Here is a 22,361-nt window from a genome sequence, read left to right as displayed (position 1 = left end):
ATAATGGAAAGATAACAATAACGCTTCTGATTGGCTGATCAAACATTCTTGAAATATTTCTAGGTGCCCACGGTTTTCGATTCGCACTGTAAATTTGATTAAAAAATAAATTTGATGAAAATTTCAGTTGAACTGAATCGACGTGTCATTCGCGGCCTACATGATATTATTGCTTTGCTTGTTATGGATCTTTGTAAAGTGGTGGGTTTATTCTCCAGGCTCTCCGGCTCCACAAATTCCTCGAAAAACTCGAAATTCTCATTTGATTTGGAAGTTAGCCATGCCCTGACTTAGATCAGTCCAGAGGTTGTTTCAGGGTTTGATCTGTGAGTTAGCCATGCCCTGACTTAGATCAGCCCAGAGGTTGTTACAGGGTTTGATCTGTGAGTTAGCCATGCCCTGACTTAGATCAGCCCAGAGGTTGTTACAGGGTTTGATCTGTGAGTTAGCCATGCCCTGACTTTGATCAGCCCAGAGGTTGTTTCAGGGCTCGATCTGTGAGTTAGCCATGCCCTGACTTAGATCAGCACAGAGGTTGTTTCAGGGTTCCATCTGTGAGTTAGCCATGCCCTGACTTAGATCAGCCCACAGGTTGTTTCAGGGTTCAATCTGTGAGTTAGCCATGTCCTGACTTAGATCAGCCCAGAGGTTGTTTCAGGGTTTGATCTGTGAGTTAGCCGTGCCCTGACTTAGATCAGCCCAGAGTTTGTCTAGGGCGGGCCGGTATCGATAAAATTGAAGGGTTTATTTCTTTTGGTTTAATTTTATGTTTATATACACAACTGCATTGTACAGCATACCTTGAAACAGACAGTAAATTCATTAAGCAATTTGAAAGTCTTTTAGTTTTGGAGATTTAATATTAGTCATTCAGAGGTTGTGGAAAAGACTGGGTCGAGTTGCCAGTGCATTGTGGGACTGTTTTAGGGGGACAGAATAGGCGCCATCTTGGAAATATGTCCCCAAAAACAACCCCAAAATGCACTGTAATGAAACTCGACCAAGTCTTTTGCTCAAGCCCTGAATGGCTAATAAGGATTACAGATTCATAGGTGGTTGGTATCAGGTATTCTTACCCCTCCTAAATCGCATGACAACTGTTTTGATCTAATACATTTATAAATTTATAAAGTAAATATGAATAAATGAAATTAGGAATCGTCTGGTGTCATCACGGCCTTAGTGTGTCCAACGATAATTAACGGGACCCGATACCCATACGAGATATTACAACTATTATCATCGCTATCATCATCTTCATCATCAGGGTCGCCAGAGGACATCCTTGGGCGTACTCTGAGATACCTCGTATGTTTTATTTCATCGAACATCTCAGCTAAAGTTGATTCTGCACTTGAATTTAAACGATCTTCTTCCTCTGTGAAGGCTTCTTCGCCTTTGTTGGCGGCGTCAAATACTCCTCTCTCGCCGTTTGGCTTTTGCTCACACGTTTCCGCACCTTCGAGATTGTTTGGTTCAAGAGCATGAACCAGGCCACCACCGACGTCTCTGGCAGAAATATCTTGAGTGGCCTGGGACTGGGCTTCAGATTCAAGTGTATGCATTTGCGCATGATCAGGATAATCGTTACCACTGACCTTATCAGTCTGTGGATTCGTTTCTTGTTGATTTTGGTGTGCAAATTCCACGTTCCTAATGTATCTGTACTCTTTCATGTCACCCATTACGCGAATGGCATGTAATGAAGCACGCATGCGCCGTAGGCGTATCTTATCCTAGTGAATGAAACATGAATGGATGCATTAATAAGACGTTTACACGAACACAAATCTCGACATGTCTTAATAGCGGGATAATACTCCAGTTTCGAGTACTCTTTTGCTCTGCGTTTGTTAGCCAGGGATTGTGCGAGGGGGTGGTCGGAGGAATTCAGGGGAGGGCCATTAAATTTCTACTCTATCAAAAAAATGGGTCATCAAATTTTTCACACTACTTAAAGGGGACGGTCACCTTTTTATACAGAGGGTCTAAAGATTTAACATTACTTTTTTATAGGGATTCCTAGCCTTCGGCCCACCCTCCTCTCAAAAGATGAATGCACCCTATACTTACATCTTTTAGCAGAAGATACTTTACTTCTGGCTCAATATCCAACAGATCAGGAGTTGACGATGATCTTTCCATTTTATTGGACTTCGAGTTCATGCCGCCTTCTTCCTGGCCACCATAACCTGCTTCCTGCTTCTTCAATGGCTGTTGCTCCACAGATAACCACGAGTTTGTTTTCACCCGTTGCATTTTGGTAGCATCAGTCCAAGACAATTTTCTCGTGTCTTTAATATCTTTGCCTTCAGATTTACTTTCTGTTTTATTCTCGGGCAAATCTCGAAGAACTTCCAAGCTCTTGCTTCGTGTTCTCGTCAGAGGAGGCAGCGAAAGATGTTTTCTGTGACTCGTGATATTTTTATCTTTTCTCGACAAACATTCGTCACTTTTAGACAAGGGGTTGGTGATGGGTGGGATGGCTAACATACTGGGCGCCGCACAGCTTTTTAACCATCTCCCTTGTTTAGATGTCTTGTCACTTAAATTATCGTCACTATATGATAATTTATTTCCGAAAGAAGGAACTCTGAGATTTTCAAAAGAAGTGCCATCGCTATGATTTCCCCTGTCAGTCTCATTTGTGCAAACATTAATTCCTTTATTCTTTGGAATTTTTTTGCCCTTCAAAGAATGTGGCTCGCTGAATGTTTTGCCCCAATTTTTCGAGAGTGAGTCACTCTGTTTGCCTCCATCATCCTTGGCCGAGTCCAGGCTGAATTTCTTGAAAAGCTTTTCACTTTCCTCACTGGAGCTTTCGTTTGCACAAGATGGGTCCTTTCTGGAGCTGAGCAAATATTGTAATAAATTCCCAGTGGAGTAACAGTTCCTCAGGTCCAAAAGTCCAGAAACTTTTGCCCGTTCTTGTCTCCATTTTTCTGAGCCATTGCTACTGCGGTGGAAACTATGTAACTTCTTCATTGGCTCAAGACACAGACGATGTTTTAAGAACTGAGTTCTTCTTTGTTCAAACGCCTTTTCTGAGGCCTTTTTCTTGACCTCTAATACTTGAAGTTCTTTCTTAAGCTCCAAGTCGAAGTTTTGGTTTTTATTGATTGCTTTTTGTAGCCTGACGCTTGTTAATTGCTTGACTGTTGCTCTGTCATCCATGGCACTTGAAGGACTTGTTTCTATACCAGTAAATATGGAGGCAAAGAACTTCTTAAGCTGTAGCTTATCACTCAACTTACGTTAATTGTCCTTGCTCGAGGTACTCGTAAACAACGACGAAATCTTGCCAGAGAAACTGAAAAAATTAGCTTCACTAAACTTTCAAAGACACGTTTTCAATTGCCTGTTTTTTTAGCAAGTCCACTCAGTGATGACACAAAAGACTTTTGACCATGTGCTTTTCAGAGGAGCAGTTTGTTCACAGCAGAGTTAACTCCGTTATTAACTCTGTTCACACGAAAGAAACTTTACGATTTGTTTGGGGCTCTGAATTTACCACTTAATTGTCTTGCAAAATTACATGGAATATCTTTATAACTGCAGTCCTTTATAACTGTAGTCCGGTGTGATGTTCAGAAGGTCAAAGAATTTCCCGGCTTGAATCGATATACCAAAACCAATGCTGTTGTACGTACTGACTTCTTAGTTACAGACAAGAGTTTGACAGAGCCTATGGATAACAGCGAAAACGCTTTTTAGCATAAGGATTCCAAATTAGAAATAGCCAATGCATATAAATAGAACAGCTCATAAAGGTTTGATTAGGGATAAATTTAATGGGGTAATTATCACTAATCCTCTAAAAGGCCTATTTTCTGAGAAATAATAGGCAAAAGAATGTAAGATGTGGTCTTCAAACCAATCAACTCAACGAGGCCCATTGTTAGAGCGTTAGCAACGTCGGTAAAGAAGGTCCAACGTCAGAACTCGTATAGAAAGCACAATTGATGACGTCTAAAGATGGTTTAACAAACAAGGTCGGTCCATGGCTTTGTTCGTAAGGAATTATACAACGTAATCAACTCGAACAAAAATAATACAAGATTGAGTTCAAAATGCAGGCGTAAATTATAAAAGGATCTGCTTTTAGATTACACAGATTGCGTTGTTTTAGGGATGATCTTTGTACGTCAAAGTCAGATGAACAAACTCTTTTAGCCCAAACAAGTGTTTTTCGACTCAGCTGGGCTCTAATGTAAACAGCGGTGAATACACATTCGTAAATATTTATTTTTCCATGGCGACAGCAAGCTTAAGCACAATAAAGATGACTTGCAAGTCAAAACGTAGCACCTTGTCTTAGCTTGTACTGTAAAATTACTCCTTAAATGTTACTATCACAACCAGAGTTTGTTGTGAAATGTAATCGTCTGGGTGAGTGTAGTCTTGAAAAAGACTATTGTTGGTGGTGACTGACATTTCGACAACCAGAGTTTTTATTTTGATAACGCGGGGAGTGGTTGCTCAATTCTCCTGAGCCAGTGGCTCATGCAAAAAGCGTTCAAATTCTAAGCTCAGAAGGTCGGGCACAGACCTACGCCTGCTCAGAAACAATTTTAATGAAACTGGCAATTGCATCATCAACGTACACATTGAAAATTATCCTTTAATTCATCTTTAAGAACAAACACGAGGTTATCTAGTTTGTAAATAAACAACTTGATATAGATATTCGAAGGCGTTGATGGCAAATAAATTAGAAGGCAATAGATATTTAAGAGAAGTGTACGTATTATCACAGCTTTTCTTATTCAAACATCAACATCGAATATCAATATAAACATGCGAACTCTGTGTCTGCGAGCTGCACCCTGAAATTTGTTTTTTTCGCTGCCGTCAATCAAACCTAATCAGTCGGTACCTTTCATATTTTTGACTGGCGCCAGCGAGAAAAAGAAGAGAAAAAAAAAAAAAAAAAAAAAAAAAAAAAAATCAGCGTGCAGCTCGAAGACACAGAAGTTCGCATGCTTTTGAAAATTGCAGTAATATTGATACTGTCAAGTAGTGCAATCAAAAACATGCCTAATCATCATACTGATTAACTTTAGAATGCATATACAACATTGTTATCACCGTCGTCATCATTAATGAATGGCGTCACGTATTCTGATGCTTAGCTTTAGCGATGAGAATTACCTTGAGATAATCCCTTATTTAATTATCAACATTATCCCAATCACTGCGGTTGTATCATCAGCAACATCAACATCATAACAATCTTTATCATCACCGCCACAAACATCACTACCATTGACATAATCATCATGTATCATCATCTTCATTTACCAGCATCAATATCATCATTTACCATCATCAATATCATCATTTACCATCATCAATATCATCATTTACCATCATCAATATCATCATTTACCATCATCAATATCATCATTTACCATCATCAATATCATCATTTACCATCATCAATATCATCATTTATTACCATCATCAATATCATCAGTATCATCATTTATTACCATCATCAATATCATGTATCATCATCATGTATCATCATCATGTATCATCATCATGTATCATCATGTACCATCATCATGTATCATCATGTACCATAATCAATATCATCATGTACCATCATCAATATCATCATGTACCATTATCATCATGTATCATCATGTATCATCATGTATCATCATCATGTATCATCATCATGTACCATTATCATCATGTATCACCATCATGTATCATCATCATGTACACCATCATCAATATCATCATGTACCATTATCATCATGTATCATCATGTATCATCATCATGTACCATTATCATGTATCACCATCATGTATCATCATGTATCATCATCATGTACCATTATCATCATGTATCATCATCATCATGTACCATCATCATCATCATCATGTACCATCTCCATCATCGTCCTCATTTTCATAGACCAATCAAGCGCTTTCTCAATCAAGTTTGAGCATGACTGACTACCCTAAGATATCTACAATTTTTCAACGATTCCCAAACTTCTTGTGTAACAGTCTCCTTAACCGCTACATCCTCCACAGGATTGCTAATTCTATCACTATCCCGAGCTGTTAGTGTGCTTTGTCCTTTTCTCTTCACAAACCGACGTTTCATTCGGACAACACGATAAACCACCGACCAACCTTCCTTGACTTCGGAGCCCTTCGGCATAACATCGGAAGGTTTCCGTGGTACGATTACAACGGGAACGTTTTTGCAATCGGCTACAGCTCGTTTGGGTTCTTTCTTTGGACTATTTTTTCCTCTGTTTGACGGCATTTCTGTGGGTTTTGCAATTGATCTTTGTACCGTCGGATGCTTCCGAACATCTTCGGAACTTTTACGACGGACATCTGGAAGACTCGAGGATTTAACGAGCGCTCGACGAGTGCCTGATTTTGAGGAACCACCCCTCTTTTTCTTACTTCCATGCTTTCTTCTTTTAACTTGTTTTGGAGCATCCACTAACTTATTAACAGAAATTTCGGGCAAACTGAAGGATTTCCTAGAATTTTGTCGTACTTTTTCAAGCTCGTTGTTTGCTTCAGAATTTGTAAGTGTATTTCCTACTTTGGTTTCTTCCTCTTCGGTTATATCATGCTCTAACTTCTCACAATTCTTTTTCTCTGAATTCCTGCTCATTAAATCTATGTCATTAACGTGCTTGGCAGTGTCTAATATCAGTACCGGTTTTTCCAGTTCTTTAACTTTGTCAGAGGATCTTGAACTTCTAGTTACATCACGAAGTTTCTCATTGTCAAAATATTCTATTCTTTCCTTCACGTTTGAATTGCAATTCTTCGGGCACAAATGCCCATCCTTGACAGATGGTAACGCAAAGTCTTCACTTTTTTCAACATCTTTTTTGATTTCATCATTCCGTATCGATACTGAAGTAACAGAGTTAACAAGTAACTGCGGCCCTTTCTTGACAATTTTTCCAAAACGATTCACTTTTGAGCAACTAGATGCCTTCGTCTTTTCCATCTCCGATACTTCCTTCTTTCGAGATTTTACTTTTAGAGGAAACTCTGGTCTCTTTTCCATATTTTGATCCGCCTCGACGGAGCTTTCAAATCGTTTTCCTAATTTCTTCTCCTGCGCTGTGCGAAATTTATTCGACTTGAAAAGAAACAAGGAATTCTCTTTCTTCATCTGCTTTTCCAGAGCATTTTTGTACTTTTCCAGTTCCTTGCGACCAGCTTTGGCTGTAATAACTTTGCCACTTTCTACACGATTGTTCGCGGCCATCAGTACTCGTACTCTCCTGCTCACAGGGCTTAGTGCTTGCTTCAATTGGTGCTTCAACTTTTATGACAACCAAAACTACTTAAAGCGATCTAGAATTCATCTAAAACCTTAGGAGAGTAAGTTCGACGCAATATCCTTGCAAAGATGCATACCGGAATGTACTTTTACTTTATATATCTTTTTGTTTTAAAAAAAAATTTCTTGAAAAAAAAACCCGGTAGGATGATTGTATCACCACCCGGTCAATATAACAAGATTTATATCCTCATTACCACTTTTTTTGAAAAATATTTGAAAAATATACAAAGAGTATATTTTAGTACGTTTTTGTCAATATCGTGTATTCTTTGGTTTTGAATAAAAAATGACGAAAGAAGTGTTTCAGGAAATAAGAGAATTTTTTTCTCTTATTTTTATGAGATGAATAGATCTACTTTTGTGAAAAAAGGAAAATAAAAACTCTTGCGAAGCGAAAACCCATTTTGACAAAAAATAGTCATTTTCTTGCCAATTATCAAGATGAAGACCGACTACGGCATAGCGAAAAAAAGCCATTTTTATTGGTTTGAGAATATACCATAACGAGTTTTGACACTATTTTTTATCGAAAAGAAGCTGTATTTTTTTGTTTAAAGAAAGGTGAAGACCCATTTTGACAAAACGACTTTTCAAAAAAAAGTCGTTTTATTTTCTAACGAAGTGATCCCAAACAAAGTTTTAAAAAAGCTCTTGCCTGTTTACTACGAGTTTAGGAGCTCGTGTAGTATCATTAAGATTTTTTTTCTTTGGAAAGTAACTTTTATGCCATATTGTTTTCATTTGTTCTGTTTGCCAAAAATTTTAAATCGGATGGGAAAGGTCTTAATACAGTGGAAAGAAAAACGCAAAGATAAAAACCTGACCAAGGGCACTAGGACACCGAATATGGTTGGATTTCTATAGGTTTTTTCCCCTTTCGATTATTTGAATTAAATTAACGTTATATACTTGTTTACTTATCTTGTGTCCGTGTTCCTTCGTTGTCTTCGTTCGCTGTTGTAGTGCAGACGTTTTCATTCCAAAGGTCAAACGGTTTGAATAGCCTATGAGCGTTACTTCTTTAACGGCTGTTCCGTACTTGACTCTGTTTGTACTATACCAACAACAACGCGACCGCGCGATGCTCCTTACGTCAGTAATATTCAACCGTCAGTTAATATGGTTAATCAAATTCACTTTAAGTTATAGAACTTAAGGTGAATTTGATTAACCATATTAACTGACGGTTGAATATTACTGACGTAAGGAGCATCGCGCGGTCGCGTTGTTGTTGGTATAGTACAAACAGAGTCAAGTACGGAACAGCCGTTAAAGAAGTAACGCTCGTATGCTATTCAAACCGTTTGACCTTTGGAATGAAAACGTCTGCACTACAACAGCGAACGAAGACAACGAAGGAACACGGACACAAGATAAGTAAACAAGTATATAACGTTAATTTAATTCAAATAATCGAAAGGGGAAAAAACCTATAGAAATCCAACCATATTCGGTGTCCTAGTGCCCTTGACCTGACTGTGTTCGTTTTTGTCGAGATAAAGCCCTTTGCTGTTTGAGAGTTTATATGCACGCTTTTAAGAGATAAAGAAAAATAGGCGGAGATTCCTTGAAATGAATAAACAAAGGGTGGATTTCCGGTGCTATCCAACTGTACGCTATGACGTAGGATACCACAGGCAACCCAATCTAAGTATTACAGTTGAATACAAATAATCTCTGAAGTAACACCTTCAAATATAAGTAGGCGGAGATGGGCGGAGATTCCTTGTAATGAACGATAAAAGGTAGAATTTCCGGTGCTCGACCTTATCTTACACTTCCTATGACGTACTACATCACAGGTAACCCAATCCCAGTATTTTAGTATTTTAGTTGTACATACACAAATCAATAAAGTGAAATCTTTAAATCTTTAATAGGTTGAATTTCCGAATAGTAAACTCAAAGACACTCAACTCTTTGAAACACTTTTCTACGCCACAGGCAACCCAATCTCAGTAATTTAGTTGTAACTGCAAATACGGTATTTATTCAAAGAAATATTTTCACTAGTTCTTGGGTCTTTACATATGAATAAGAACAGTGGAAGAACATATAACCAGAAATCTCTTGTAACTGCAAATACGATATTTATTTAAAGAACTTTTTTTCACTAGTTGTTGGTCTTTACAAATGAATAAGAACAGTGGAAGGACATATAACCAGAAATCTCTTGTAACTGCAAATACGATATTTTAAAGAATTTTTTTTCACTAGTTGTTGGTCTTTACAAATGAATAAGAACAGTGGAAGAACATATAACCTGAAATCTCTTGTAACTGCAAATACGATATTTATTTAAAGAAAATTTTGTTCACTAGTTGTTGGTCTTTACATGCGAATAAGAACAGTGGAATAATATTTAACCAGAAATCTCTAGCAATAGTTTGTTTACAAACAAAAGGTGGGATTTCTGATGCACAAGCGACAATGACACCACAGGTAATCCGATCTCAGGGTTTTTAAATTAAAAGTTCTTGGCTGATTATGCTCGTATGGAAATACTAAAGTTGAGAAGCTAGATGAGATGGCACTATTGTATTTATTGTATTGTATTAATACATTGCTTGAGTTGTAACAGTAAAATGGGAAGAAAAAAAAGAAATAGAAAGAAATAGGAAATGAAAGGATAAGAAAGAGAGGGTAAAAAGCTTAAAATACAAAATTACTATTCTCCTATTGCATTCCCGTTTCCGTTTCCCATTTCTCTTTTGTCCCTTTCCCTCCCTTTCTTTCCCTTCCTTCCCTTTGATTCTTTTTTCTTTCTCATCTACCAATATTTCAAAAGTTGAAACTTAAAAAAAAGCCTTGTTTGATATTAAAGGGATTCCAATATTTCCTGCTAAAATAGAATTTACTGACTTTTCACTGGCCAAATTCAATTTTTTATGACTTCTTCTATCTGAATCCTGTATTTCTTCAAATAATGGAGAATGAGAAAGTCAGCTTCTTAAAACAATTATTTGTTACAAAAAGATATATCAAGGTATGTATATTATGGTCATAGTATAGTATTATTATTAATCAAACGAATAATCAATAATAATACTGATAAAATCCATCAGAACCATATTGTGTTGCTGGCTTACGTCCACGGTCCCTGTGATCGTGCCTTGATCTGTCATCTTGTCGGTTGCCATAGCGATCACCATAACGATCACCACCACGTCTGTAGAGACAAACAGAAAATTTTTTTACCACAACAGTTAGAGTCAGAATTATTGACTTTTATTATTCTCTACTTTCACATCCCCATAATACTTTGCGTCTTTGGGGGATAACCAAAGGGTAAAAACCTACTTATTTTGCTGAAGGCTGATCAATGTTGACAATACCTTGTTTGGTATCCAAAGATAAAATAAAAAAGTAAAAAACAGAAAAAGATAGAAGCTTGAAGACCTTTAAGGTAAATTTTAAACATTTTTTCGTAAGTCAATACATTTTCTGTAAGACCAAAACTCTTAAGACCAAAACTCTTGATGATCTGTACACGCAAAAATAACTTGGAATAAACTGATAATCAGTATTGTACAGATAAAAGCAGGTATAGTATAAATTTAATTAAGAAACCTTTCAATTTGGGAAAGTTTTTTGATTGGTTACCCCCCAAAGACGCAAGGCATTATGGGGATGTGAAAGTAGAGAATACAAGACACTCAATTTCCAGTGTATTACGGCCATTTTCCAGTGCAATTACAGAGCTATAATACATAGTCTGTGAACTGGTTTTGAACGAGTTTTTTTGCTGATGTCAGGACAAGGAAATGCTCTCCTTTTTCTTTGTGTGGCTCACTTTAGTGGTTTGAGCTCGTGACTTTCAAGTTTGCTTGTTTACAATAAAAAATTGTTGTTTTTCAGGCCACTCTTTCTCAATTTTTTCATGAAATACAATAAGGTATTCATGAATGACAGTAACAGTGCTTCCCAAACACGTCTGCGGAATGTTGTGAAAACACCTTGATTGATGTCCACCTCTTACACTAGTGCTTTATTACTGAACGGAGCATGGAAAAAGCTGCTTTATTTATTTTATTATTTAGTTGCTAATTTTATCTTGTTATTAGGTTTATTTACGCAAAAAGAAAGATGGTTGCAGGATCTAGCATAACTTTGTGTGCACGGATTGTGTCAGCACTGTGCTCCATTTAATAATAAAGCAAGGTTTTCAACCAATCATACTATCCTAACTATATAATAATACCTAATGTCTCCTGGTCTATAGCTCACAACAAGATTAAAGTTGGCAGAAATGTAGGCAATGTCTTCAAATATGAACATTTCAAAGCCGAATTTAAAAAAGGGCTTAAAGATAACGGCCAGACATCGGACAATTGGAACTTGTTCAGGTAAACCTTTGCCTTCATTTTAACCAGAACAGTTGAGCCAGAAAAAACATTTTTTCCTCCCTAGGTAAGACTCTATTACAAAGCAAAATAAATAGTTAACCAACCTGTCATCTGATCTTTGATATGGGTGATACCTATCACCATAGCGATTTTGTCCTTCATCACGACGATCTCTTCTGCCACCCTGATAATCTCGACTAATAAAGAAATTGGAAAATAATGAGAACAACAACATCTAGTATTATACATTTACCCACTATCTCGCTTCTCATTGGTCGGAGAGCCCTCAGCCAATCATGTGAACCCAACATGATTAACCCTTTCAATAGTAGAGTGGCCAAAAGCTGCCAACCAGAAAATTTAATGTGACGTTTTTCCTAGAGGCCAGCGGAAGGACATTTTTGCTTTTCAATTATCTATCCCCTAGGACATTTATATGTGTTGAAATATGAGGGCTATTGTTTTTGGATCATTCACCAATCAGATTCTATTAACTGCTTTGATGTGTGTTGCAAGGCCTCAATATCTACTGAGCATGTGTTTTTTCATTTTTATATTGAGAAATAAAAAACACCCTAATTATGTTCCAGGAAGAGGCTGAGGAAGAGCCTCTAGTAGCGAAAGGGTTAATGTATTATCTGTAGTTATTCCTGCAGATAATACATTTATCATGTCAAGTTCACTCAAGGTCACAATGGAGAAATGTTGGCTATTTTTTTTCAAAAGCATAATTAATTCATCATTCTTATACATGTAATTTACAAAAGTATGATAAAGCAATTATTGAATTAAGTTTTCAGATAATACCGTAAATTATCAAGACCACAGATATATTATCCACCTCAGCCTTCATCTTTGGCAGAATTTAATATGACCTTGGTCTTGATAATTTACCATGGTCAACCTCATTCAATAATCAACAAATAAAACAGCTTTTTCCATACTCCGTTCAGTAATACAGCATGCAGGAAGCGATGTAAGCACGAAAGAAGTGTAAGGAGAAGCGCGAGCTGAAGGCGAGTGTTTCTCGCACTTCTTGAGTGCTTATGTTGCTTCCTAAGTGCTTTATTACTAAATGGAGTATGGACAAAGCTGTTTTATTCATTTTATTATACTAATTTTATTTTGGTCTTGGATTTATTTAGGCAAAAAGAAAGGCGGTAGCAGGATCTAGTAGCACTTTGCGCATGCCAATGGTGTCAGCACTGTGCTCCATTCACTAATAAAGCGTAGTTTTCGAACAATCAGTGTGCACATACTATTCTAAATATACAATAATTGTTTATAAAAGCTACTAAAAAATCTTTAGTGACGTGCTTCATCCAAAACCTTTTTAAACTGGAGTCTTTGGCTCCAGAAAATTTGTGTATGCATGGGGAGGGGGAGGGGGAGGATTGATCAGACACAGGGTGACCGCTTAATAGTGGTAGCCCTGTTTCCATCAATCTCTTCCCACACTCATTTTACTCCTCATACTCTTTTTACCTACCTGTACTGGTACTGTAGCCAATCAGGAATGCAAGGAGGAGGTGCAGCTGTCTTTTCAACCGTCTTCATATACTCTGCATCTTCTTCTGTGTACCTTTTAGCAAACAATTCTTCGTATTCCGCAATAACTTCCAAAGAAGAGTTTTCTGACATCTTGATTTTTGTCGAATATTTTCCAGAAAATATAGGTCGAGTTTTGAAGCAAAAAAAAGCGATAAACAGTTGCTTATAAACGAGGTTTCTGTGCACTAAGGTGTATCAGGAGAACTATATTAATGAACTTTAAGGGAAAAAGGTAGGAAATGTTAGAATAAAAGGGTTTGAAAGAAGATTAAATTCCTTTGAAGTATTTGTCTTTCCTCGTGTTTGGAAAGACAAGCAGAGGCCTGGATGCTTGGCCACAGGGAGCCCAAAAAAGGTTCCAGCTTCAAAGATTCAAGATTTCAGCTAGAGTGCTTTTAGTATGGGTCGGTGTCCGCTGGTAGAACGAAGCATGGATTATGGTGAGATTTTGGCTGGTATGATATTTTCACGTAAAACTAAGTAAAAAAAAAACCAATTTTACTTTAATAATTTATCTATACCTATGCGTCCTATGGGACTTTAAAAAAATAAAGTATATGGTTGGTCCACTTTTTGTAAATTAGCACCCCCCCAATTTGTTTTATCTCACCATTCATTGTTTGTTCATCCACTCCCAGGCTTTGTTCTGCTTACCCTTTATATTAGTCTCACTGTTGAATAGGAGACGTCAACTAAATTAGATAAGTTATTTACTATTTCAGGTGACGTCACCTAAATTTGAAACTACGAGTAAACAGCTACTGAGATCAGGGGGAGAAACAATGATACAACCCCCCGGATTAGCATGACCGTTATTTGGCGCGCTTTTACTATTTTAGGTGACGTCAACTAAATAGTTATCTAAGTTAATTAGATAAATTTATCTAACTCTTCAACAGTGAGACTAAAAGCACTCTATTTGTTTTGTCTGGTGAAAAAAACTTGAAAAAACTTGTTTTTCACTTTTGCATCAATAGGACGTTTGCATGATGGCGTCACTGACCTCCTACCAGACGCCCTTGCACACTTTCTTTTATTCAGTTAATTAGCACCAATTGTCTTACTATTCTCATTCTTATAGGGAAATACAAATTTGAATAAGAAAGAAAATTCGCGAAGCATTATGGTAGTGGGAGTCAAATGACGCCTTCATGCAAACAGTCCTATTGAGTTTTGAAAATTTTCCCCCAATAGTGCACAGTTCAGAATAAGTTACAGCATGTTACAGAGCATCCGCTCCATTTGATTTTCCCCCCCATTTTCTCTTCTTTCCTTCCCACTTTACTACTTTTAGCTTTTTGATTTATTTCTTATTTTTAATGGCTGTTGATGACTCAGTTTGCGTGACACAAAAAAAGAGAAGGCGTAGGTTGAGCTAGGTATATCTGGTTAATATGGGAGCTTCGAGGTTGGGGTACGGTGGGAAATCCAGTAAAAAAGACTTTTTTTCAAGCACTTCAAGGACGTGTCATCAAAAGAAAGGCGTTGTGAGGGTGGTTACGGTACGCCTAAAGGAGAATACGTCTACAAGATCAGAGTTCAAAAAATACAACTTTAAATTCTTTATACATTTATCAAGATAAATGAATATATTTAATAACAAAGAGTGAAAATCAAAATTTTTAATGAGCAGAGTTTAATACTGGACTTTTTTTGGCGGGGAATTTTGTATTTTGCATATTTAATTCTGTTGATCAAATGATCAATTCATTCAAGGTGATGTAAGGCTACTAGTACTTGTGCACGTGCCAAGCCTCTCAGTTGTTTTACTGCACATGTGTGACAACGAGGAATCTGTCGAGTAAAATCAAGATTTCTACCAAAAAATACCTTTTTTCCCTTCATAAATGTCTTCTAAAAGAACGATAAAGGTCGCCAAAAGCCTCGACGAGCTCGTTCGAGCTCTTCATGAGGTTTTTGAAGATGATCATATAAACGTTGAAGAAGTCCGCGAATTGATGGAGTCTTACGTTTCTAAGGAAGAAGATTGGAAAAATTACGCTAATTATGACCCATATAGGTGAGAAATATCAAACTAAAAAGTACTTATGCTTTCATTAGGTAATGGGGTATATTGTGTGTTTAATTGGTGGATTTGCAATTGTTTTTTCTACAGATATACGAGAAATTTGGTCGACGAAGGGAACGGAAAGTTCAACCTCATTGTCTTGTGTTGGGGCGAAGGACAAGGAAGGTTAGTTGAAATTCATAATTTAAAAAAATAAAACCATAACATTCTTCTTCTAATTTTAACCTAAAACTATTCCTTAAACTTCCATATTTTATGTTACCGGTAAATCCTGCTAAACCTTATGACTTATTTGCATTCATTTTTGATCTAATTTTTTTTCAAAGGATTCCTTGGCGACCGACTAAATTTTCAAAACCGTATTTCATCATCACCTTTTTAAAAGTTTTTTCTTTGATGATACTGTTCATGGTTTTTCTACGCTTCAAAATCAATTGCCTTTTATCTCTTCAAGAATTTCTCTCCCAAAAAATTATCGTGCCTAAATATAATACCTCTTGCAAATATCACGAAAAAAATATTAAAAATAAGCTTTAGCATTTATTCAATATTTCTCTATTTATGAGTTTAATTTTAACTGCATTTTATTACACAGAAGAAAGGAATGGAATACAATCAAATTAAAAGGAATAGGAAAGGGATAGTGGAAGTGATTCAGGTTAATTATTTTTCTTGAAATGTTTGAACCTTTTTATGCATCAGAGGTGAAAATATCTCTGAGAACATCTGACTACTTTTGGTAAATAATAAACATAAAATTAGACTTTTTTAACCTGAAATATTAATGCTCATTTCAAAAATGGAAAGAAAAATGGGGGTGTCCCTAGCTTCTTTTTGAGATAATCACTCCGGAATGACATGCGTATGTACCATTTTGGAAGAATAGCGAAAATCAAGCTGATTGGTCGAGAAACTCAAACTATCACACAATAATCACCTCTAACGATAATCCAAAATGGCGGCCAGCCGCTTTGCTGCTGTTACCGGGGAATTAGAAATAATGAAAGAAAATGCTGTCCCCAAAAGGACTAAAGAGGTTAACAAATTTGCACTAACTTTGTTCAAAGGTAAAAAAGGACTTAAAACAATCAAATAAGCTCAAACAAACTGTTTTGATTCGCAAAGTCGGAGTTTGCCTGTCTTGTAATTGAAAGCCGCGTTTGTCACTGCAATTAAAAATTTTCCTAATTTTAAATGTGTCTTTTATCTTCTTTCTTTTCTTCCTTTTTTTGAAAGAACCACTTGTGTATTTATACTAAAACAATTATTTGCCTCAGCCTCAGTGAATATTGGACAATATTTACCTCGCGTCTCGGTAAATATTCCCCGATATTCACTTTGCCTTTGGCAAATAATTGTTAATTATTCTAGAAAATAACAAAAAATAGAGAGTCCCCTGCAAAATTTGAGGGTTTTGCCCTCTTGAAGTTCAAAACGTGTATGGTTCTTCATTAAAATCGTTAAGCCACTTTAAAGGTTTATTTATTCGCCTAGGTTTTCAGGGATTGTAAATTTCTAAAAAAGTGTCTATTTTTTTACAATTCCCAGAAACATATTCTAGTTATGTGTGATGCTGTTCAATTAAAACCTTTAAAACCTTTTTTACCAACTTACTTTATGTTACTGCAATTTTCGTAAACATTCGAATTCTGTGTCTATGAGAGCTGCTACTAAAATTTGGTTTTTCACTGCTGTCAACCAAACCTAATTAGTTGGTACCTTTCATATTTTTGACTGATGGCAGTGAAAATCCAAATTTCAGTGGCAACTCAGAGACACAGAGTTCCCATAATACCTCTTTTACAGTTCCAAATCGGAAATATTATTTGTGGTCACTGAAAGGAACTGTAAAATGGAGTATTGAATCTGTTTTGTGCAGTGCTTTCAATCAAATCCTTTTAAACAAACTCACTTTATGCTAATTAGATCTGTTTTGTAAGATGTGATGATCTAGTGCTTGGAGACGCATTCATAATTTACGAAGTAGTTTGGTGCTATGGGGATTTTGAAGAGGGCAGTCATTATCTCCGTCTGTTGTATGGTGGCCATCACCTAGACATTACTGTTTTATCATATTCTATCAGTCCACTCAACCATGTTATAAATAGGTTTCAGTGCAGCAAATATTGCCCTTTGAATTATATTTGCAGGTGAAATTTCCCCCTGGTTTTTGACCCTGGGGAAATAACACATTTAAAAAAAATTTTGAGTCTGTCCAAAACTTGACTGCCCAAGCATTAAAAATACATAAAAAAATAATAAGCAAGAGAATGAAATGTTCATGCATTGAATGAATTATAGAGTGCAGCATATAGAGGATGTTACATGGGCGCGCAGAGATACGAACTTTATCTTCGAGTGTTCAATTGATATCTAATGAGTGAGATATCTAAATTGAACACAAGAAGATAAAGTTCGTATCTCCAAGCGGCCATGTAATGTTCTGTTTATTATGTAGATATCGATGAAACTTAAATAAAACAAAAGCTCAAAAATTCTTTAATAAAAAATATGTTACTATGTCAACAGCGATATCTTCACGTGTGAAAGATATGGTATCTTCCACTGGTGAAAGATATCAAGTTTTTGACACTAGAAAAAAACCTGGTATTTCATCGATATCTATATAATAGTTATCTATTTATATATAATTATTGATGCGATAAAAAATTTGGTGGATTTTTACTGTTGAATACAACTCTTAATTCTTACCAATGGTGTTATTTCCACATGTGAAAAATATCATGTAATATCTTCACGTAAGAATAATAGAGAAAAATAGATATTTTATTAATAAAACATTTTAAAATATATACATATTTTTGTTTATTTATTCCAGTTCAGTTCATGATCATTCCGACTCACATTGCTTCCTCAAGATGCTGGATGGATCTCTCAAAGAAACTTTGTTTGAATGGCCGACAGAATTAGAGTCAGAAAAACCATTACAAATAAAAGCCGTAAATACTGTGAGAAGAAATGAAGTGGCTTATATAAATGGTAAGAAAATCCCCAACTGCACATTACAATATAATACAATGTGAAGTTCCAGAAAATATCCATACCCTCACTACTGAGAGAATTTGTAAAATGACCCACTTACCCCCAGGAACTTCCAATTTTCTTCCGTGCCTATTTCAAGCCCTGTCAATTGATGGTTTTCACGGCGGCCATGTTGGAGGAACTTAACAACAGAATTGTCAATGAATTCTTTTGTTATATCCTCCAACATGGCCACCATGTCTTTTTTATTTAATTCTCTTGGGAATGGTTGAAAACTATCAATTCATATCATTAGCCTCACTTACATGACTTCAGAACAAAAGAATATTTGACTTTAACCCTATAAGCAAGTATAGCAATGTGAATCATCTGACCAAGGGCTCAAATTGACTGTCGATCAGTTGCAGTCATAATCTCGGCCAATCTAGTTTTTTCTATCTCGGTCATACTCAAATTCTGGCTTGACATTACTGGTCAAAATGACCAGTAAGGCAAACATTTGACCTGGCCAGACATTGTCCAGTGAACAGCAGTCATTTTATTATTTTATATAAGCCCTGATATAAGGCTTAATGGCTATTTTTTCATTATCATCAGATTCAATTGGATTACATCGAATGGAAAACACAAGTCACTCTGATACTGCCTGTTCTCTTCATCTTTACTGCCCTCCATTTGATATGTGCCAAAGCTTTGACCAAAGAACGGGACACAAAAACATATGTAAAGTAACGTTCTTTAGTAAATATGGAGAAAGAACACCATTTGTAAGTAGTTGGTAAAGCATTACGTTATGTAATGCCATCACATCTTATTATCATACCTATTTTTAAAAATGTTGTCATTGCAAAAGGTGATAGAGGTGACATTCCAAGATCCAAGAATAAAATAAAATGAATAAAAATAAATATTTTTTAAGCTTGTGGGGCCGTGTATCCTCCATACATACTCCTTACTATACTCAAATATTTTATACACACAACTCTCAACTCACATGTTGATTTTTATGGAGGGAGGAACCCGGAGAAAACCCTCGTAGCATAGGAGAGAACAACACATTAAACAAACTCAATTCACATGTGGCAACCGCAGGTCTTGAACCAGTGACCCATTGGACTCACAGCAGTGAAAGACGACACAGCCGCGAATGACACCCATGCTACGCTACCCTTAATAGAATAGCTGGAATGAGTTGTGTTTCTGCTTCTTATTCTCGTCAAGATCATAAACCTTGTGTTGAGAAAGTGTTGAGACTGATTCAATGTTCTTTGTATTCAACAAAACCACTTATATGTCAGAACTATCGCCTTTGGCCATGACAACATTTTTTGAAATAGGTGTACACCGAATAGACCTCCTTGGCTTGGGCGTAATGTTTTCCCATTTCGGAGCACATGTCATTCACTTAAGACTTAATCATTTCTTTGTTTAAATGTTGTGCTCCGTTGCACATGAGAAGACAAATGAATATAGATAAAAATCAAACAAAGAATCTTATTCTACAGGAATGCCACATGGTCTAGCGCTGAAATGTGAAAACATTATGCCTGAGCCGAGGAGGTTTATAAAACATGGCAAAAAATTTGAATAACTATTGTTCTGCACTGACTAGCCTCTCGTACATGTAAAAATCTTTTGTTTCCTTGTAATGGATAATGGATGCTCAATAACTTGTCTTGTCAGACTTATCAGAATTTGACCAATCCACATGAGCAGCGAAGAGGATCAGTGTTGTAGAGACATGTGGCTGAACAAGTGCCAATTTGTAGCAGGCATTTGTTTAACCTCTGCTGTATAAATCTGCTAAATCTATCAGGAACTTGATTATATTTTAAAACTCCACAAGTCATCATCCAATCATCCAACTCTTAACTCATCCAATACCCCTACCCCTCCCTGATCCAACCTCAGTCCTGAACCTAAATATGAATCCTGATTCCATTACCTTTGTACGTCATGTTTGTAAGTCTCAACTTCATATAATTATATGTTGTGTAGTTCCAGAAATTATCCACACCTCCCCCCACAGGTAAAATTTAAAGACCTCCCCCTTATCCACAGAAATTTCAATTTTCTTCCATACAGACTCCTAGACCCCCCATTCCTTGGAAATTCCTCTGTTGGGGTATGGATAATTTATGGAACTATACATTCCCACCCTACCCCTGGAATATTCCAATTTTCTTCCATACAAACTCTGTAATTTCGTTCTTCCTCTGACCCCCACCCACAGAAATTCCAAATTCCTCTGTGGGGGTAATGGATAATTTATAGATTCAACTATACATTTTAACTGATTCCTTTTTTATTTTACATCCCTACAGAAGCCTACTGGAAACTGAGAATATTACATGGCACTTTAATAAACATATAAAGTGTTTTTTACACTAGTGAATGAGACAATCACTCATGTTCTCCAACACAGACTACTGTAAATAAACCATTCTGAGGTTGAGGAAAAATATGGCTCCAGTTGCCATTGCAGTGCTTTGATGTTTTAGGGGACAAATAGCCTGCAGTGTCGCAAATATGTCCCCCAATGGCTAGAAATAACTGGTTAAACTCAAATATGAGGAAACAGTAAATAATTATTCAATTCACCTTTTCGGCACTAGCTTGGATTGTGTTACGGTCACCAAAAAGTTCGGAAATTGTTCTCGGATACCCATACAAATTCACTGAGTTTAAAGAGAAATTTTAGGTAGATTTCTTTAGTTAGCTATTTTAACAGCAGAAAGAAAAGCTTCAATCAAGCTAGAAAAATGATCATTTACTTGTATTTAGAGTCAGTATATTTGTACGGAAATTCGAGAAAAATGTCTGAACTTTTTGGTGACCGTAACACAATCTAAGACAATTTATACCCCGTGATGGCTAGCGCCGAAAAGGTGAACTGCATGGTACGTCATCGCTGTCATGTTGATGCCATTTAACAAAAGATTTCTCATTGGAATCCATTGTTAACGGCACCTACAATGGCTGGCATGTTTTTGTCTTTCGACTCTCTTGGGAATGGCAGTTTGCAACCCATCAATAGAAGCAGAATATTTCTTCCACTTCGACTAGTCTACTATAAAATTACTATGATAAATATGTAAAAAAAAATTAAAAATTCATAACCTTAATAATAATAAAACTTTATAGTGAGTGATATTAAAACACTAAGTGTATAAGATATTGGTTACTAACTATTGGTTTTAACTTGAGATGGATAGCGGCTGTCGGAAGCAGTTGATTGAAATTGTTAGTGAAAACCCTTTGTCATACATATCATTATGAAGTATCAGGATTTAAAATAACAACCGTTTCAGAACTCGAATTCTGATTGGATTACAGTGTTCCTTATATGGAATAATCCAATCAGAATTTGAGTTTTAAATCGGTTATTATTTTAAATCCCGAGTTTTCGTATTCTCAAAAAAAAGAAATCAATATTAAAATAATGAAACCATTAATGGAATCTAGGGGGCAAGCTTGAGCCGTTTTGACTGTAAGCATAAGTACAGCCAAGTAAAAGAGATCCTTTTGATTCCAACAGACCTATTCCAAATTCGCTTGACTGGTCATGAAACAATGGTTTCGAGTCGAGGTTGAACTTGATGAATAAAAGAATCAAGTCCAGTCTCGACTTCAAACCTTTGTTTCATGGTCATCCAAGCGAATTCGGGATAGGTCTATTCAGACGCAGTTGTCTGATTTTCACTTCTACCCCATTCACATCACACCTTTTAACATTCGGACAGTCACCAAGTGCAGAGCAATAGTTATTCAAATTGGCCGCCATACCAATCTGCGGCATAATCAATCAAACGAAATCGAACATTCGATTCCATTTCGATTTCATTGGGCAATCGAATGAAATCGAATTCACAAAAAAAAAAAGGTTTTTGCAAGGACCAATTGTATGACGCTAGTTATCCCATGTTGGTCTGAGATATTCTAGATAAGTACTTATATGTCCTAGGAAAGCACGGGTGGTGTAGCGGTGAGAGCGCTCACCAATGCGACACGGATTCGAGTCCCGCTGAGCTCGGTGTCGTATGTGAGTAGAGTTGTTTGTTGGTTCTCTCCTGGGTTTTCCGCAAAAGTCAACTAA

General features: G+C 36.4%; 3 protein-coding genes across 3 annotated transcripts; 1 reads left to right on the top strand and 2 right to left on the bottom strand.

Annotated features, from left to right (window-relative positions):
* Positions 1-655: 655 nt before the first annotated feature.
* LOC116288163 (uncharacterized) lies at positions 656-4,106 on the bottom strand. The gene is made up of 2 exons (XM_031694911.2): positions 2,074-4,106; positions 656-1,736 (listed from the first exon to the last, which is right to left on the bottom strand). The coding sequence occupies exons 1-2, from the start codon at positions 3,172-3,174 to the stop codon at positions 1,152-1,154; spliced, it is 1,686 nt and encodes a 561-aa protein (XP_031550771.2). The 5' UTR covers positions 3,175-4,106; the 3' UTR covers positions 656-1,151.
* Positions 4,107-9,188: 5,082 nt separating this feature from the next.
* Positions 9,189-13,559, bottom strand: LOC116288187 (uncharacterized). Its single transcript, XM_089027857.1, has 3 exons — positions 13,172-13,559; positions 11,787-11,879; positions 9,189-10,505 (listed from the first exon to the last, which is right to left on the bottom strand). The coding sequence occupies exons 1-3, from the start codon at positions 13,321-13,323 to the stop codon at positions 10,373-10,375; spliced, it is 378 nt and encodes a 125-aa protein (XP_088883983.1). The 5' UTR covers positions 13,324-13,559; the 3' UTR covers positions 9,189-10,372.
* Positions 13,560-14,993: 1,434 nt separating this feature from the next.
* LOC116288182 (cysteine dioxygenase type 1) lies at positions 14,994-21,440 on the top strand. The gene is made up of 5 exons (XM_031694934.2): positions 14,994-15,253; positions 15,350-15,427; positions 18,102-18,262; positions 18,863-19,032; positions 20,590-21,440. Exons 1-5 carry the CDS (start codon positions 15,081-15,083, stop codon positions 20,605-20,607), a joined length of 600 nt encoding a protein of 199 aa, XP_031550794.1. The 5' UTR covers positions 14,994-15,080; the 3' UTR covers positions 20,608-21,440.
* Positions 21,441-22,361: the final 921 nt, after the last annotated feature.

The sequence above is a fragment of the Actinia tenebrosa genome, unplaced genomic scaffold (genome assembly GCF_029948245.1).
Source record: "Actinia tenebrosa isolate PJP-AT-01 unplaced genomic scaffold, QUT_ActTen_1.0 PGA_scaffold11__36_contigs__length_13525064, whole genome shotgun sequence".
Taxonomy (NCBI): domain Eukaryota; kingdom Metazoa; phylum Cnidaria; class Anthozoa; order Actiniaria; family Actiniidae; genus Actinia; species Actinia tenebrosa.
This window is presented reverse-complemented; position numbering and strand designations above follow the sequence as displayed.

Coding starts and splice junctions, on each gene's coding strand:
- LOC116288187 (XM_089027857.1), bottom strand. CDS start 13,323: ATGTCAGAAAACTCTTCTTTGGAAGTTATTGCGGAATACGAAGAATTG. Junction 11,880..13,171: donor TGGCTACAGTACCAGTACAG/GTAGGTAAAAAG, acceptor TTTCTTTATTAG/TCGAGATTATCAGGGTGGCA. Junction 10,506..11,786: donor TATCAAAGATCAGATGACAG/GTTGGTTAACTA, acceptor TTGTCTCTACAG/ACGTGGTGGTGATCGTTATG.
- LOC116288163 (XM_031694911.2), bottom strand. CDS start 3,174: ATGGATGACAGAGCAACAGTCAAGCAATTAACAAGCGTCAGGCTACAA. Junction 1,737..2,073: donor AGTATCTTCTGCTAAAAGAT/GTAAGTATAGGG, acceptor TTCATTCACTAG/GATAAGATACGCCTACGGCG.
- LOC116288182 (XM_031694934.2), top strand. CDS start 15,081: ATGTCTTCTAAAAGAACGATAAAGGTCGCCAAAAGCCTCGACGAGCTC. Junction 15,254..15,349: donor GCTAATTATGACCCATATAG/GTGAGAAATATC, acceptor TTTTTTCTACAG/ATATACGAGAAATTTGGTCG. Junction 18,263..18,862: donor TGAAGTGGCTTATATAAATG/GTAAGAAAATCC, acceptor CATTATCATCAG/ATTCAATTGGATTACATCGA.